Source organism: Callithrix jacchus, chromosome 22, assembly GCF_049354715.1.
Source record: "Callithrix jacchus isolate 240 chromosome 22, calJac240_pri, whole genome shotgun sequence".
Lineage (NCBI taxonomy): Eukaryota > Metazoa > Chordata > Mammalia > Primates > Cebidae > Callithrix > Callithrix jacchus.
In genome coordinates, this window is record NC_133523.1 from 17,937,350 (window position 1) to 17,955,783 (window position 18,434).

General features: G+C 53.1%; 2 protein-coding genes across 13 annotated transcripts in view; one reads left to right on the top strand and one right to left on the bottom strand.

Moving 5' to 3' along the window:
- Positions 1 to 8,828, top strand: part of NCAN (neurocan) — a 39,883-nt gene extending 31,055 nt beyond the window's left edge. For 8 of the 12 annotated variants that reach the window (XM_035287393.3, XM_078361881.1, XM_078361882.1 and 5 more), the window contains 3 exons: positions 1,828 to 1,972; positions 5,294 to 5,476; positions 6,417 to 8,828. In XM_035287393.3, the coding sequence (XP_035143284.3) occupies positions 1,828 to 1,972; positions 5,294 to 5,476; positions 6,417 to 6,562 (474 nt within the window). In that variant the 3' untranslated portion in view covers positions 6,563 to 8,828. The remainder of the gene's footprint in view (positions 1 to 1,827; positions 1,973 to 5,293; positions 5,477 to 6,416) is intronic. The other 4 variants (XM_078361883.1, XM_078361886.1, XM_078361884.1 and 1 more) reach the window with 1 other exon arrangement.
- Positions 8,829 to 13,734: 4,906 nt separating this feature from the next.
- On the bottom strand, positions 13,735 to 14,362 carry HAPLN4 (hyaluronan and proteoglycan link protein 4). Its single transcript, XM_078359594.1, has one exon. The coding sequence runs from the start codon at positions 14,360 to 14,362 to the stop codon at positions 13,919 to 13,921; it is 444 nt and encodes a 147-aa protein (XP_078215720.1). The 3' UTR covers positions 13,735 to 13,918.
- Positions 14,363 to 18,434: the final 4,072 nt, after the last annotated feature.

Below are 18,434 nucleotides of genomic sequence, written 5' to 3' on the forward strand. Positions count from 1 at the left end.
TTGAACCTGGGGGCGGAGCTTTCAGTGAGCCAAGATCACGCCACCGCACCCCAGCCTGGGTAATAGAGTGAGACTGTGTCTCAAAAAAATAAAAATAAAAAACTACACACTTAAAAATTGTTAAAATTAGGAATTTTGTGCTATATATATTTTGCCACAATTTCTAAACTGTCACGTCCTTTCCTCCAAGGCAAGAGCTCGTCCCCCTCCATGCTCTGTGCATACCCTGGCTCTATCAAGCGGCTCCAGCCCCATGGGCTTAGTCTGTTCCTCAAACAGAACAAGCTCAGTCCTGACTCTGAGCCTTTACAAAGGTCGTTTGTAAAAAAAAACTACAAAGGTAGTTCCCTTTGCTAGGAATGCTGTTCCCTGTCTCAACCCTTATTATCTTTTTTTTTTCTTTTGAGACAGTCTCACTCCATCACCCAGGCTGGAGTGCAGTGGTGCAGCCAGCTCACTGCAACCTCCACCTTCCAGGCTCAAGTGATTCTCATGTTTCAGCCTCCTGAGTAGGTTGGGACTACAGGCGTGCACCATCATGCCCAGCTAATTTTTGTATTTTTATTAGAGATGAGGTTTCATCACGTCATCCAAGCCAGTCCTGAACTCCTGATCTCAGGTGATCTGCCCTTTGGCCTCTCAAAGTACTGGGATTACAGATGTGAGCCACTGCGCCTGGACTTGAATCCTTACTGTCTTTGACTCTTTAACTTTCACATTACCTCCTCAGGGAAGTCCTCCTGGACTTCAGGCTGAAATCACCGTTTCCCACCATTTATCTTTTTTTTTTTTTTTTTTTTTGAGATGGAGTTTTGTCACCCAGGCTGGAATGCAATAGCGTGATCTCAGCTCACTGCAACCTCCGCCTGCCGGGTTCAAGCAATTCTCCTGCCTCAGCCTCCCACGTAGCTAGGATTATAAGTGCCCAACACCACGCCTGGCTAATTTTTTTTTATTTTTAGTGGAGGCAGGGTTTTACCATCTTGGCCAAGCAGGTTTCGAACTCCTGACCTCGGGTTATCCACCCACTTTGGCCTCCCAAAGTGCTGGGATTACAGGCATGAGCCACCGCGCCTAGCCTTGTCCCACCGTTTATCCAGCACTGAGTCATGTTGAAAATGAACCGGGTGGGGTGGGTGAGACAGGAGTCAGGAGAACCAGGGAGGAGATGCTGCAGCCTCCCAGCAAGGAGTGGCGACCTGAAGCACAGCGGCAGCCTCCCTCAGATGGGCAGGACAGTGGCCATTGTAGAGATGGGAACACTGAGTCCCTGTGAGTTTGAGGGGTCTGGCCAGGGCAGTCCCACAGCAGGAAGTTCCAGAATCTGGGCTGGGACAGAGGTCTCCTGACAATGTACTCTCATGGCTACATTGCTAACGGGAGTACCCTTTCTGCAGGAAGTAAAAAGAATTGCTTTGGGCCGGGCGCGGTGGCTCACGCCTGTAATCCCAGCACTTTGGGAGGTGGAGGTGGGTGGATCATGAGGTCAGGAGATCCAGACCATGCTGGCCAACATGGTGAAACCCCGTCCTACTAAAAATACAAAAGAAGTAGCTGGTCATGTTGGCTCACGCCTGTAGTCCCAGCTTCTCGGGAGCCTGAGGCAGGAGAATTGCTTGAACCTAGGAGTCGGAGATTGCAGTGAGCCGAGATCACGCCACTGCACTCCAGCCTGGGTGACAGTGCAAGACTCTGTCTCAAAAAAAAAAAAAAAAAAAGAATTGCTTTGCTGAGAGATCCTTTGTCCCACCCAGTACTAATTTTTCTTTGCGGCACCAAAAAGAAAGATTTTATACATAACAAACTCCCTGCCCCCTATTCCTGCAGCAATTTGAGAACTGGCGAGAGAACCAGCCGGACAATTTCTTCGCGGGTGGCGAGGACTGCGTGGTGATGGTGGCGCATGAAAGTGGGCACTGGAATGATGTCCCCTGCAACTACAATCTACCCTATGTCTGCAAGAAGGGCACAGGTATGCTGTGCGCGCCCTGCCTCCGCCCGTCCTTTTCCTCCCTGTCACTTTTGCTCACTGGTTCTCTGTTGCCCAGGCTGGGGTGCAGTGGCACAATCATGGCTCGTCACAGCCTCCACCTCCTGGGCTCAAGTGATCCTCCTGCCTCAGCCTCCCGAGTAGCTGGGACTATAGACATGCACCAACATACTCAGCTAATTTTTGTATTTTTTGTAGAGACGAGGTTTTGCCATGTTGCCCAGGCTGGTCTCGAACACTTGGGCTCAAGTGATCTGCCCGCCTCAGCCTCTTAAAGTGCTGGGATTATATGCAGAAGCCATTGTGCCCAGCCTGGATTCATCTTTTTATTTTTTAATTTATTTTTATTTTTATTTTTTTGGAGGCAATTTTGCCCTTGTCGCCCAGGCTGGAGTGCAAGGGCACGATCTCGGCTCACTTCAACCTCTGTCTCCCAGGTTCAAGTGACTGTCCTGCCTCAGCCCCCTGAGTAGCTGGGATTACAGGCATGTGCCACCATGCCCAGCTAATTTTTATATTAGTAGAGACGGGGTTTCACCATGTTGGCCAGGCTGGTCTCAAATTGCTGACCTCAGGTGATCCACCTGCCTCAGCTTCCCAAAGGGCTGGGATTACAGGCATGAGCCACCATGGCTGGACTTCATCTTTTTATTTAAGTTGGGAAATGTCAGCCCAGCCAGTTCTTACTTCCCATCACCACGTGAGAGTGCTTGTTTTCTGCCACCCTTGCCAGCTCTGCACATTCTCAGACTTTTCTTCTTTGTTCATCTAAGTGGGGAAAAATAGTATCTCATGGTTATCTTAAATTGCATGCTTTTAAGGATGAGAATAACCAGTTGTTTTTTGTTTATTTGAGATGGAATCTCACTGTGTCACCCAGGCGGGAGTGCAGTGGTGAGATCTTGGCTCACTGCAACCTCCGCCTCCCAGGTTCAAGCAATTCTCCTGCCCCAGCCTCCTGAGTAGCTGAATTACAGGTGCACACCATGCTCAGCTAATTTTTTTTTTGTATTTTTAGTGGAGATGGGGTTTCACCATGTTGACCAGGCTGGTCTTGAACTCCTGACCTTAAGTGATCTGCCCACCTCTGCATCCCAAAGTTCTGGGGTTACAGGTGTAAGCCACGGTACCTGGCCCAACCATGTATATGTTGACAGGCTATTGGGATGCATTTCTTTCCCTGCGAACTGTCAAATTCATCTCTACCCAGTTTTCTATTAACTTGTTGATCTCATTGATTTTTAAGAGCTCTTTATATATGAAAGAAATTATTTGTATACATTTTTACATCCACCTTTCTCTTATACTTAGGTTCATTTTTGCTTCCATTGCTTTGTCAATTTTCACATCCTTTCCTCCCCCCCCATTTATTCATGTATTTAATTATTTTTGAAACAGGGTCTTGCTGTGTTGCCCAGGCTGGAGTCCAGTGGCATTATCACAGCTCATTGCACCTCACCTGAACTCCAGGGCTCAAGTGATCCTCCTACCTCAGTCTCCCCAGTAGCTGGGCTACAGGTGCACACCACCATGCCTATCTTTCTTTCTTTTTTGTTTTTTGAGGTAGAGACTTGCTCTGCTGCCCAGGCTGGAGTGCAGTGGTGTGATCTTGGCTCACCGCAACCTCCGCCTCCCAGGTTCAAGCGATTCTTCTGCCTCAGCCTCCCAAGTAGCTGGAATTACAGGCGCCTGCCACTTCGCCTAGCTAATTTTTGTAATTTTAGTAGAGATGAGGTTTCACCATCTTGGCCAGGCTGGTCTCAAACTCCTGACCTTGTGATCCACCTGCCTCAGCCTCCCAAAGTGCTGGGATTACAGGTGTGAGCCACAGGGCCCAGGCTGCCTGTCTTATTTTTTAAATTTTTTGGGCCAGATGCAGTGGCTCATGACTGTAATTCCAGCACTTTGGGAGGCCGAGGTGGGCAGATCACAAGGTCAGTAGTTTGAGACCAGCCTGGCCCAGATGGTGAAATCCCATCTTTTAAAAAAATAAAATTTTTTTGTAGAGACAGGGTCTTGCTGTGTTGCCCAAGCTGGTCTCAAACTCCTGGACTGAAGCAATTCTTCCCCCTCAGCCTCCCAAAGTGCTGGCATGACAGGCGTGAGCTGCCGCACCCAGCCTTTTATTTGCCCAGATAATTATTCTTGCCTTCTGTCTCCGTCATTCCCATTGTGCCTTATGTTTGGTGTAAGAATTAGAAAGCAAGGTGTGTCCAGGAGGTTGCCGTCCCGAAGGAGCCACTGATTTGGGTAGAAAGAGACAGACAGGCACAGTCACTTCCAGCCCTGTGAGATCAGAACTGGGCAAAGGGGGACCTGCTGGCCTGTTGAGCCGGGTATCATTCCCAATCAAACTCAAAACTAGTTTACGGCCACTAGGCATGGTGGCTCTTCCCTGTCATCCCAGCACTTTGGGAGGCCGAGGAGGGAGGATTGCTTGGGCCCATGAGTTCAAAACCAGCCCGGGCAACATAGTGGGACCCCATCTCTACAAAAAATGAAAAAATTAGGTGTGGTGCTGCGCACTGATAGTCTCAGCTACTTGAGAGGCTGAGGTGGGAAGATCCCTTGAGCCTGGGAGGTTGAGGCTGCAGTGAGTTGTGATTATGCCACTGCCTTCCAGACCCTTGTTCAAAAACAGCAATAAGAGCCGAGCCTGGTGGCTCACGCCCGTAATCCCAGCATTTTGCGAGGCTGAGGTGGGCAAATTACCTGAGGTCAGGAGTTCAAGACAAGCCTGGCCAAGATGGTGAAGACTGTCTCTACTAAAAATACAAAAATTATCCAGATATGGTGATACATGCCTGTCATCTCAGCTCCTCAGAGGTTGAGACAGGAGAATCACTTGAGTCTGGGAGGCAGAGGTTGCGGTGAGATGAGATTGAGTCACTGCACTGCAGTCTGGGAGACAGAGTGAGACACTGTCTCAAAAAAAAAAACAGAAAAGAGAAAAAAGCCAAGCTTGGCGGCTCACACCTGTAATCCCAGCACTTTGGGAGTCTGAGGTGGGTGGATCACCAGATCAGGAGTTCAAGACCAGCCTGACCAAGATGGTGAAGCCCCATCTCTACTAAAAATACAAAAATTAGCCAGGTGTGGTGGCACGCGTCTGTAATTCCAGCTACTTGGGAGGCTGAGGCAGAGAATTGCTTAAACCCAGGAGGCAGAGGTTGCACTGAAGCTGAGATCGTGCCACTGCACTCCAGCCTGGGCAACAGAGCGAGACTCCGTCTCAAACAACAGCAGAAACTAGTTTAGTCCCAGACGTGAGCACCTCTCTCACCAGAGATTCCTCTGTCCCAGTGCTGTGTGGTCCCCCTCCAGCAGTGGAGAATGCCTCACTCATTGGTGCCCGCAAGGCCAAGTACAATGTCCACGCCACTGTAAGGTACCAGTGCGATGAAGGATTTGCCCAGCACCATGTGGCCACCATCCGATGCCGGAGCAATGGCAAGTGGGACAGGCCCCAGATTGTCTGCACCAAACGTAAGTACTTTCTCCCAGAGACCTCAGCACAGGTTTTCGTTATTTCTAGTTTCCAATTAAAACGTCCTATTACTCCACACACTGATCTGGCTTAATGTTTGCCTGATAATACAGCCTTGCAGTTAAGTGAGAACTTACCAGCCTGTCTGGTGTTTCCTTCGTGTGTGTGTGTATGCGTGTGTGCCTGTGTGTGCGCGCGCGTGTGTGTGCGTGCATGTGTGCGTGTGCGTGCGTGTGTGCGCGTGTGTGTGTGCGTGCGCGCGCGCGTGTGTTTGAGATGGAGTCTTGCTCTGTCACCCAGACTTGAGTATAGTGCTGCAATCTTGGCTCACTGCAACCTCCATCTCCCAAGTTCAAGTGATCCTCGTGCCTCAGCCTCCCAAGTAGCTGGTATCACAGGTGTCCACCATCACACCTGGCTAATTTTTGTATTTTTAGTAGAGACAGGGTTTCACTATGTTTGCCAGGATGGTCTCAAGCTCCTGACCTCAGGTGTTCTGCCCACCTCAGCCTCCCAAAGTGCTGGGATTACAGGCGTGAGCCACCGTGCCCAGCCTGGTTTTCTTTTCTTATAGATAGGGTCTCTGTCGCCCAGGCTGAAGTGCGGAGGCTCAATCACAGCTCACTGTAGCCTCAACCTCCCAGGCTCAAGGGATCCTCCCAATTCAGCCTCCCAAATAACTAGGACTACAGGCGTGTGCCACCACGTCTGGCTGACTTTTTATATTTTTGTAGAGACAGGGTCTCACTATGTTGCCCAGGCTGGTCTCGAACTCCTGGCTTCAAGAGATCCTCCCACTTTGGCCTTCCAAAGTGCTGGGGTGACAAGCATACACCCTCGCATCTGGCTTCTTTCCTCACTTTCCCCAGGAGGCCTGCTCCATCGGGCCACCTGCCTCTCACCACCTTTTGTCCCGCCCTGTCCTTCACTTCCCTGCAGCCAGACGTTCACATCGGATGCGGCGACACCACCACCACCACCAACGCCACCACCAGCATCACCACCACAAATCGCGCAAGGAGCGCAGAAAACACAAGAAACAGCCCACGGAGGACTGGGAGAAGGACGAAGGGAATTTCTGCTGAAGAATCAGGCTAGAGAAAGCACAACACTCTTCCCACACCTTCTCTGGAGCCTTTCGCCTGGGGAGGCAGAACCCAGAGAGAAACAAGAGAGTCCAGAAGTCCCCGAACCCAGACCACATCCCCCCACGCATAATCCTTTGTACAAAGCTCCTCTTTCCCCCCTTTTTACGTACACAAGGATCGTCTTGGCAGGTGGAGCCAGGTGTCTGAAAAGTCCGTTCTCATCTGGCTGAACTCTGGGAGCGTCTCCCAGCTGAGGGAAGCACAAGCGGCAAAGCTCATTGGTCTGGTCTCTTTCTTGCCAGGCTGATTGAAGCAGGCTTTGATGAGGGTGCATGAGTGTATGCTTGCATTCACACGAAGGAATTGCTTTTCACACCAGAGTCAGACTCAGTCAATGTTGGAGGAATTCCTAAATCCAGGAAGAAGCCTGGACGTCGGGTCATTAGCTTTGGGAATAGAAGGCTACACAGAAGCACACTGTTTTTGAACTTGACAACAGCTCTCCCTTTACCCTGGACTTCAGCCCAAGTTCCGTGTTTGGTCTTGGTGGATAAACATGTATAGTGTGGAAATCCTCTGTACTGCATTTTAGGGATGTCTTTAGAGCAACCTCCCTCCATGCCTTCAGAGTTAAGAGGAAAATAATCAAAGCAATATGGAGGTGATGAGGGAGAGTGTATTGCTAACCTTTCCAGGTCTAGTCCAGTGCTGAGATTTGGTGGTTCTGCGTGTGTGGTGAATCTCTTTCGCACAAATAAACAAGAGGATGTTTAGGGCTAGATGAGTCCAGATTTCTTCCCCCTCCATCTCTCAGGGAGACAAAGAACCTCCTTTCCGGACCAAGGAGGTGCTGCCAAGTTTTCTAGCCCAGTGCCCGTACCCAGTCCCAAACAGACATTGGTAGTGCCCCTGCCCTGGGTCCCACCCCATTCTTGTCCCCGGCCATTGCCTGGTGGTCTAGAAACACTTAAAACTTGAAGTAGTGACACCTACCTGCGGTCATATTGTAGAGAGATGCTCAGTGTTAAAACTGAAACACACACACACACATTTTTCTCTTGTAGGTTTTAATTTTTTAAGTGGAAAAGAACTCACTTTGCCTTCCTCCCCCACATGTGCAACCTGTAAAAGGTCTCTCCACACCAGAGGCCAGGGTCCAGCTCCCTCGTCTCTGGCAGGAAAGATCCACAGCTTTTCCTCCATGTCTGTTACCCACTTTCAACCTCTCCAGTCTGGGTAAAATCTGTGGATCAGGATTAAAAACCACGGTGGAGAATAGCCCTCTGCAGGAAAGAAAAATAAGCCAATACATGGTCCACCTAGGGGTTCAGTAAAGAAAGAAATGCGTTAACTGGGCCTGAATCTCTTCCGGGAATTGATTATGACCATTGCCAGCTAAGAAGCAGACACCGTGCTGAGCACTTATACAACCTCCTTGAATCTTTTCAACAGCCTACTGACTTCGAGACTGTGACGTTCCCATTTTACACACAGTGAAACTGAGGCTCAGATATAAAGGAAAGGTACCGGCTTGAAATTACAGCCAAGACAGGAGTAAGAATTTGGTCCATACTCCGGCTCTCCTTACACTTTGTCTCCATCACCAAATCCTTACTCCAAACCTGGGAGTCAGAGCCAACTCCTGTCCTGGCTCTGACCCAAATCCTGCTCTGGACTCTGGAGAGGAGACTGACACATAATTGCACCCTCACACACATTTAGGAAATGGTTAAGAAGTGTAAACTGATCCCTTCCATTTGTCTGCAATCTTCCTTGCTGTAGACATCTATCTTGTTACGATTATTCAGAAAGCCCAGGGACAGAGGTTTGTCTTCTTACTTTGAAAACTCTTCTTAGTTTAAATTAGTAATAATAATAACACATCTTCAGCCATCCATGTCACACAGAAACTTTTCTTTGTTTGCGGGGGGCTGGGGATGCAAAAATGTTTTCTGGGGGGTCTTTGTTTATGCTCCCTGCCCTTGAGCCCCTCAGCCATTTGCCCTGCTCCCACCACTGCTTCATGAGGGAGGGGGCTTTGGTCTTTCCTAATGTGGGCGGTTTGTCTTTTGACCTTTACCTTTGGGATGTGCGCGTGTATCTGCGTGTGCCACGTGCGTGGCATGCATATGAGTGTGTGCGTGTGAACGGCTTTGGGTCCTGCTGGTTTTGCTGTGAGCTGCAGTGTTCTGTGGGTCTGTGGCATCTGACACTGTGGACATTAATGTACGTCTTGGACATTTTAATAAATTTTTTAACAGTTCGGCCTGCCTGTCACCACTGGGTACCTTCATCCATCCATTCATTCATTCATTCATCCATCCATTCATTCATTCAGCAAGTATTTACAGAGCAGCTATTTAATCCATGTACTGTGTTGGGTGCTGGGGAGATAGTGGTGAACAGGGCAGGCTTGGTCCTTAGTGGGTGGTAAGAGAAGGTTCCCAGAGGAGGGAATACAATCTTAAGGAGAAGTAGTTGCATTAACTAAATGAGGAGGGGGGAAAAGGAAAGGCATTCCACGCAGAGGAAAGAGGGAAAGCAAAAGTCCTCTTGCAGAAGGGAGCATGACTCATTTGAGAAACAGCAATGAGTCCACACTGAAGCAGAGTGGTAGAGGCAGAGAGTGGAGGGAGATGAGGGCAGAGAGGCAGGAAATGGATCACACAGGGTCATATGGGCCATCATGAGGAGTTCGGGATTTATTATAATCAATAGTGGCAAAACAAACAAACCACAACACCATTAAAAGGCAATGCCAGGCCCGGCATGGTGGCTCATGCCTGTAACCCCAGCACTTTGGAAGGCCAAGGCAGGCGGATCACCTGAGGTCGGGAGTTCGAGACCAGCCTCACCAACATGGAGAAACCCCATCTCTACTACAAATTCTAAATTGGCCGGGAGTGGTGGTGCATGCCTGTAATCCCAGCTACTTGGGAGGCTAAGGCAGGAGAATCGCTTGAACCCGGGAGGTGGAGGTTGCGGTGAGCTGAGATCATGCCACTGCACTCCAGCCTGGGAGTCAGAGCGAGACTTTGTCTCAAAAAAAAAAGAGATACTTGCATACATTAAAGATGATAATGTGCTTGAACTGTGAATGATTTACAGTTTGCTCAACTGCCTGCACCTAAGGTCAGAGTTGGTGGGGTGAGGGGATGTTCAACCCCACGGATAGAATCGCAAGCAAATTTTCACCTATCAGATTGACAAAAATAAAGTGAGGCTGGTGAGGATGTGTGGAACAGGTGAGTACTTTTTTTTTTTTTTTTTTTTTTTTGAGATGGAGTCTCACTCTGTTGCCCAGGATGAAGTGCAATGGTGTTATCTCGGCTCACTGCAACCTCCGCCTCCTGGGTTCAAACAATTCTTTTGCCTCAGCCTCCTGAGTAGCCAGGATTACAGGTGCACACCACCATTTTGGGCTAATTTTTCTATTTTTAGTAGAGAAGGGGTTTTGCCATGTTGGCCAGGCTGGTCTTGAACTCCTGACAGGTGATCCACCTGCCTTGGCCTCCCAAAGTGCTGGGATTACAGGTGTGAGCCACCACATCTGGCCAGGTGAGTACATCTATTACTGGTGGGGTATAAAATTGGCCCAGTCTCTAAGGAAACATGCAAATCAATGAAAATGGCAAGTGTTAGGCTGGGTGCGGTGGCTCATGCCTGGCATACCAGCACTTTGGGTGGCCAGGGCGGGTAGATCACCTGAGGTCAGGCATGCCAGACCAACCTGGCCCATGTGGTGAAACCCCACCTCTACTAAAAATACAAAAATGAGCTGGGCGTGGTGGCTCACGCCTGTAATCCCAGCTACTTGTGAGGCTGAGACCGGAGAATGGCTTGAACCCGGAAGGTGGAGGTTGCAATGAGCCGAGACGGCGCCACTGCACTCCAGCCTGGGCAACAAGAGTGCGACTCCATCTCAAAAAATAAATAAATAAATGAAAATAAAATGGGGAGTTTTGACTCCTTGAACAAACAATTTCTGCTATCCTCCAGTTATACATGAACTTGCAAGTGATGATCTGGTACTTACTGCTAACAGACACATATTGAGAACAATATAAATATCCACCATTGGGAAGCTTACTACAAAAGTACGGTGCATCCAAACAATCGATCCTCTTCAGACTGTCAAAAGAATAGGGAAGAGGAGGCCGGGTGCGGTGGCTCATGCCTGTAACCCCAGCACTTTGGGAGGCTGAGGCGGGTGGATCACCTGAGGTTGGGAGTTCGAGTCCAGCCTGACCAACATGGAGGAAATCCTGTCTCTACTAAAAATACAAAATTAGCTGGGTGTCGTTGCAGGCTCCTATAATCCCAACTACTCAGGAGGCTGAGGCAGGAGAATTGCTTGAACCCGGGAGGCAGAGGTTGTGGTGAGCCAAGATCAAAACGAAAATAAACAACACCCCCAAGCTTGTAACATCTTATCCACCAAAGCGCATTTATAAAGGAATTACTCACTGGCCGCCTCATTTTCTCATTCATCAAAAGAAACAAAGATTTATTGAGCCCCTACTGTATGCTTGGCACCCTCGGGGACCACAGAACAGCCCTGGTACAGCGGGAGAACACAGGTTCAGAAGGATTTTGTCACTTGGTCACACAGTGAGCAAGAAGAGGCAGGATTCAAACCCAAACCCAACTGGTCCCAAAACTCAGAGATGGATTTCCTAGAGATGACATGACTGTAAAGAGGGCCCCAGGAGAGATCCCAGTACTCCTGCAGGCAAGACCTTGGGACGGGGGTGTCCCGTGGCCGGGGTGGCCTTGTCCATGGATCATGTCGCCTGAGCTGCCCATCATCCCTGGGGAGTTTGGCTGGGTTAACCTAGCAAACCTAGTTTGACCTAGCACAGATCGCCACTTAGAACCTGGTGAATGTTGAAGTTGAAAGAACATTCCATCCCTCTGGATCTCTAAGGAGGCAAATGTGGGTGGGGGTCAGGGAAGGAGAGGGGAACTCAGTAAGAATGGAGATTGGGTCTCAGAGGACAAATGAGGAGCTCAGTGCTTGCATATATCTCAAAGGGCCAGGGCACGCCGTAGCCTCGGTTTCCTCATCTGCAGGACGGTGACAAACATGCCCGGATGTTGCAACATTGTCTCGTGCACAGCTGTTATCCAGCATAGAGTTAACGTGCAAACAGAGGGTGGCTTAGCAGCTCCAGAAGTCCAGCCCTGTCTGGGGAAGGGGCAGCCATCAGGCCCCTGATGGGGTGCAGTAGGGTAGCCCCAGTAGGAGGCACCCAGGACGTCTGGCCGGCAATGAGAAGTTCCTGAGAGCTGGAAGTTTGGTTGTCATGGAGACGACATTGACAGTCTCTATGGCTACAGCTTGGTGAGCAGGGCCCAGTTGTCGACAAGGAAAACCCTAGGGGGACAGGTGTTCTGTTACCCGGGACACCAGAGTTTGGTTCCCATGACAATGGCGGTGGGGGTCCAAACTGCCCAGGGGCGGAGCTTAGAGGGCGGCCTGGAACTGGAGTGGGACTGGAGACAAGGACAGTTTGTTTCCATGGTGAAAGCTGTAGAACCGGATGTTGGGTCACCCTGGGGACAGCTTCGGGGAGGGTGATCTCTATGACGGTGGGTCAGGGTAGGGGCAGCCAGAAGTCGAGGTGTAGGGCTCCAGGGTGGGGGCCAGTGAGATGAGAAACGTGTGGTATCCATGGTTACAGCTGGAGGAGGGAGGCACCTTCTTCATGGGTGTGACTGATGAAGGAAGGGGTGTGTGACTCTAGGTGACAGGTAGCAGCAGGACTAGTTGCCTTGGTAACAGTGGGACCCAGAGCAGCTGCTCTCTATAACGAGCGACATGGACCTCCAGATCCCCGGGCCCGGGGAGATGGTCTCTTTGGTGACAGTCCGGGAAGGGGGCGTCGGGGGCAGGGTCGGTTTGCTCTCCCTTCAAAGAAATACCTGAGGGGTGGAACGTGGCCCCCAGTCAATGAGCCAGCTGGCTGCGTGTCAGTCTGAGGTGGCAGATGGAGGTGCTCTCCCATGAAACTAGAAGGGTGTGCCCTGTTACCTGGAAATTTCAGGGGACTCTCAGGGAGAGGGGCAGAATGGGAGTCTCCAGTACTCACATCACCATAGGGGAAAATTAAGTGCCTCGGCTCACAACCTCCATGTGACCACGGGGAGTGACCCTGAAACTCCTGTAGTCTCTCCAGCTGAGGAGGAGGAGGAGGAGGCCCAGTGTCCACGTGACCACAAGGGACTAGTGTGCAGTCTCCGGTGAGATGCAGAGGGTGTACAGCCAGTCTCCAGTCAATCCCGGGGGTCCAGCCACCAGGCGACCACGAGGGCGGTTGGTCTGTTTCCAAGTGGCCTCGGGAGGTGTGGCCAGTCTTCCGGAGACTGCGGCTCTGCTGGCCTCTTAGTGGCCTCATAGGGCATGGCCCTTATGGAGAAAGTCGGGGAGTGGGGAAAATCCTCTGTCCAGAAAAGGTGAGGGCTGGGCTCCAGGGAACTCCAAAGTACTGTTCTGCCGGATTAGCCAGTCTCCAGAAACCCCAGGGGCACAGTTAGTTTGTAAGGGACCACAGGTTGTGTGGCCAGTGTCCAGAGCTTCAGGGGCGTGGCCAGCCTCTAAGGGACCGCAGGGCTCTAGACCAGTGGTCATGCGCCCTGGCAGTCCGCCTGCTCCCAGCCTAGACGCGCAGCGGGATCCAGGCAGCAGGGTCGCGCGCGCCCCCCGCCCAGCCGCCGCCACCCGCCCAGCCCCAGCCCCAGCCGCCGGGTGCTGGGTCCGGTGCGCCAGGCGCGCGGTAGCAGTAGACGCCGAAGAGTCGTCGGGTGCCGTCCGGAAAGCCGAGGCTGCGCACGCCAGGCCGGCGGCCTCCGCAGCGCGCGCGCGGGTTCACGATGGGGTAGCGCGCGCTGCCATCAGCCAGCCAGCCCGCGGTGCAGCGGTCCAGCAGCTGCAGCTTCCACGCGGCAAACAGCTGCCCCACCTTGGCCACGGCCGCGCCACGCGCAGCACACGCGCGCGCAGCTCCGGAGAAGGGTACCGGCCGCAGCGGCTTCAGGAAGAACACGCGCCCTGCGGGGTGGGGTGGGAGACGGGTTATTAGTGCGGCTCATGGGACCCGGCCTCAGGATTCAGGACTGCCCCCACGCATGCAACCCAGGACTCTGGCCTTGGCCTCGGGATCCAGGAACAGTTCCTCCTCTGCAGCCTGGGACCGCAGCCTAGGCCCAACCAGTGTCGGTGCCAGGCGGTGTGTGCTGCGCCTAGACACTCTTGGGAGAGGGGTCTCCTTTTTCTGATCGCTAAGAGCTGGGTGGGGAAGAAGGCCCAGTGGTTGGGGTAGTGCTGCGGCAGAGGCCCGTCTGGGGGTGGGCCTACGCACCCGGCAGGTTGGACGTGAAGCAGAAGGCGTCGTAGCGTTCCTCGGCGTTATGGCGATAGCCGTAATTGCGCACGCCGCCGTTGGCACCACCGTCGGCCCCTGCGCTCCCGGTCCCGCCCAGACCGCCGCAGGGCTCCCGGGGCCGGCTCACCGGGTACTGCACTGAGCCGTCGCGCAACCAGCCTGCGTTGCACCAGTCCAGGCCGTCGCGCCAGGCCGCATGCAGCTGCTCTGCAGATGCCAGAATGCCGTCCTGCTCCGCGCACGCGCGCTGCGCCTCCGCGAAGGTCAGCTTGTATCGGCCTCCACGGGGGTGGTAGGGAAAGACCACGCCTGGCGGGGGGCGCAAGGGATCAGCCGGTACACCCCGGCCCGCCCTCATGCACCTGACATCTGGGGTGCTGTGTGACTCTTCAACCGGGACCTTCCAGTCCATTCCTCCTCACTCTGGCCTCAGACCCGACCACGCCCCTCCCCAGATCCCACCCCATATGGCTGCCTCCCTTCGCCTTAAGCTTGGGATTCACTTGACTTTCCCTCTTAACATACTAATTGTGTCCATCCCCTTCCACTGCTGGAGACCTTTGCTCATGCCCTTTCCACCTTATTCTACCTGTTGAACTCCTATTCATCCTTCAAAACCCAGCTCCGAACCCTCTTCCATTCAGTCTCGTGTGCCTCTGTCATTCCCCCATGGCTCCCTCCTTCTTCTGATCCAGCCCCAAGCCCACGGAGCCTGCGTTCAGTGCTGACTCTCCTAGACTAGGAGCCCCTGAAAAATTGGCTCTGGCAGTACCCACTGACTTCCCTTCCACCTTCAGGTTTTTGTTTTTTGAGGGTTTCACTCTTCTTGCTCAGGCTGGAGTACAATGGCACAATCTCAGCTCACTGCAACCTCTGCCTCCCGGGTTCAAGCGATTCTCCTGCCTCAGCCTCCCGAGTAGCTGGAATTATAGGCATGTGCCATTATGCCCGGCTAATTTTGCATTTTTAGTAGAGATGGGGTTTTGCCATGTTGATCAGACTGGCCTGACCTCAGGTGATCCTCCTGCCTCAGCCTCCCAAAGTGCTGGGATTATAGGCTTGAGCCACCACGCTCAGCCCCTTCAGTTCTTATGACTTTTGGAACTTGTCCCTCATTGGACTCACAATCCGTCTAGCTCCAGTATTTTGTGTGTCTATGTTTGAGGGATAGGGCTTGGGGGTGAGTGGGGTACCCAGGAAAGAGGCAGACCGGGGCCAGGGAAAAGACCTGGAGCTGGCAGTCTGGGGATTGAATCTTGGCTGTGCCACCAACTACCGCTGTCCTGGGCAAGGTTCTAATCTCGCTGAGCCTGTTGTCTGTATGCTGGCAATAGCTGTCTCCCTTGGGTTTTTGTTTTTTGGTTTTTGGTTTTTTTGAGATGGAGTTTCGCTCTTGTTACCCAGGCTGGAGTGCAATGGCGCGATCTCGGCTCACCGCAACCTCCGCCTCCTGCGTTCAGGCAATTCTCCTGCCTCAGCCTCCTGAGTAGCTGGGATTACAGGCACGCGCCACTATGCCCAGCTAAGTTTTTGTATTTTTTTTTTTAGTAGAGACGGGGTTTCACCATGTTGAGCAGGATGGTCTCGATCTCTTGACCTCGTGATCCACCCGCCTCGGCCTCCCAAAGTGCTGGGATGACAGACTTGAGCCACCGCGCCCTGCCCCTCTCTTGGGTTTTTAGGGAATTAAATTAGAGCCTCCTGAGAACTCCTCAACAAAACACCTGTCACATAGAAAATGTCTAGTAAAGAAGAGCTGCTGCTACTATTGTTGTCACTTATTATTGTTAGGGAGGTCAGCAAGTGAGCGCCCTTAAATCTCACCTAGAATTTTCTAAGGGGAACTGAAAAAAGCCAACCAAATGGGAAGGAATTGTTCAAATAGAAACCCCACCTCCCAGCTCCAGGGTCAGCCAATCAGAGCATCCCATCTTCCAGCTACAGTGATTGGCTCACAGTTGGGCACATGACACAAGCTGGGCCAATGAGGGACAAGTCTGGGACTCTAGCTGCTGCTCCTAGGAAGTCAGTTGCTAAGCGGGGACGTGAAAGCGTAGGCACTGGTTTTGGTTCCAGAAAGAGTAACTTGCGGGAAGAAAGCCCACCCAGGGAAGCAGAGCAGGATGGTTCCTGACATAGTGAGTGCCCGAATCCTACCCCAGGATTTCTCAGTGTCCTCACTGTGGACACTTTGGACTGGATCACACTTTTTCTTTCTTTCTTTTTTTTTTTTTTTTTTGAGACGGAGTTTCGCTCTCTTTACCCAGGCTGGAGTGCAATGGCGCGATCTCGGCTCACCGCAACCTCCGCCTCCTGGGTTCAGGCAATTCTCCTGCCTAAGCCTCCCGAGTAGCTGGGATTACAGGCACGCGCCACCATGCCCAGCTAATTTTTTGTATTTTCAGTAGAGATGGGGTTTCACCTTGTTGACCAGGATGGTCTCGATCTCTTGACCTCGTGATCCGCCCACCTCGGCCTCCCAAAGTGCTGGGATTACAGGCGTGAGCCACCTTGCCCGGCCTTCACACTTTTTCTTTTTTTTTTGAGGTGGAGTCTTGCCCTGTCACCCAGGCTGGAGTGCAGTGGCACGATCTTGGCTCACTCCAACCTCCGCCTCCCAGGTTCAAGCAATTCTCCTGCCTCAGCCTCCCAAGTAGCTGGAATTACAGGCGTGCACCACCACACCTGGCTAATCTTTGTATTTTTACTAGAGATGGCGTTTCAGCATGTTGGCCAGGCTGGTCTCGAACTCCTGACCTCAGGTGATCCGCCTGCCTCGGCCTCCCAAAGTGCTGGGATTACAGGCGTGAGCCACCATACGCGGCCTGGATCACTCTTTGTGGGGGACTATCCTGTTCCTGGTTGGATATTTAGCTGCATCCCTGGCCCCTACCCACTAGATACTAGTAGCAACTGCCTTCTCCAGATGTGGCAGCCTAAAATATCTCCAGGCATTGCCAATGTCCCTGGGGAGGAAAATCACCCAGAATCATATGGGGGCTCTACCCCACTAACGCTCTAAATGCCTGCAGGCCAACTTGATTTGGTTTCTGTCCCTTGCAATCCCCACCTCCTCCTTCATCAGAAGCAAGGTTTATCCTGCCCACGGGCTGATCACCTTCCAGGTCCAGCTTGACCATGCCAGCGTCGTCTTCCAGCTCATTGGTGACCTCGCACTCATAGCGCCCATAGTCTTGCAGCGTGACATTTCGGAGGACCAGGGAGGCGTCCCCAGGCCCGTCGCCCTGAAGTTCAGCCCGCCCACGGTAGCTGCCGAATGCCCGGTGCTGGGGGCCCAGTGCCACAAAGACGTCGGTGAAGGCCAGCGGGTCCACCACTTTTGTCCACTTGAGTCGGACGCCATCGTGACCGTGGGCGGCTGCTTCGTAGTGGTAGCGGCAGGGCAAGACGATAGTGCCACCCCGGTGGCTTACCACCTGCCCCGGCGCTGTCTGCACCACTACCGAACCGGACTCACCCTCTGCGGGCAACCAAGCAGGGTTCAGAGACGGGGCCTAGGGGCAGAGAGGGGGGCCCTGGGGAAGGGGGTCTCTGGTGAGGGAAACGTGGGAAGACTCGGGTAGGGGTCTGGGAATCAGAAGGGTCAAGAGGCTCAGGGAGAGGGTGAGGGGCTCAGATGGCGAGTGCCTGGGGAAACCGTGGACGTCAGGACCGCCCTACCCGCTACCCGTCTCGCACTTGGCCACTTCTGCTTTTCGCGGAGATCACTTTTAGGGGAGAAGACCACTTTTAGCGGAGAAGACCACTTTTAGCGGCCCAGACTTACCCAGCACGTGCACGACCTTTTTCCGGCCACGCTGCGCTCCCGCGGGGGCTGTGAGCAGGAGAACGCCCCAGGCCGCGGCCCAGAGCGCGACGGGACCGAGGGCCGCCCGAGCGCATACCTGGGGCGGCGGGGAGGCGGGGGGAGGGGGTGACACCGCGCTCAGTCCAGCCTCCCAGCCCTGGCCTTTCGGAGGCCTGGCTCCCTCGCGGGCCTGCCTTCCCCACGGCGAGGACCTCTCACACGCCCATGTCCCTGCCCTTTCCAGGGTCCCCGAGAACTCGCCCAGGGAGAAGGCTAGCAGACCCTCCTCCTTCTCCCAATCCTGGGACCTCACCCCCTCGCTCCTGCAAGAACCCACACCCCTGGACTCCCCCCTCCTTCAGTCCTGCCCGGATCCCACCTGACCACCTACCCCCAAAACCAGAGGCTTGCTGCCCCGCCCCCTTCTCGCCCCGGTCCCGGCCCGAGGATGGGGGGGGGTGGGGAAGAGCTGGAGGAGCGGCGGCAGCAAGGTTATCCGTGCGCCAGGAGACTGCAGCAAACCGGGCCAGGGCTGGCAGGGAGGGGGGAGAGCTGGAGAGGCACGGGGAGAGACGTGGGGGGAAGAGAACAGGGACAGAGAGAAACGCAGGGAGAGGCAGAGAAGAGAGCGCGCCACACAGGAAAAGGGGAAGGAAAGACGGAGAGGCAGAGTTAG

Bases quoted from the DNA above. Each gene is read 5' to 3' on its own strand.
- HAPLN4 (XM_078359594.1), bottom strand. From the start codon at position 14,362: ATGGACTGGAAGGTCCCGGTTGAAGAGTCACACAGCACCCCAGATGTC.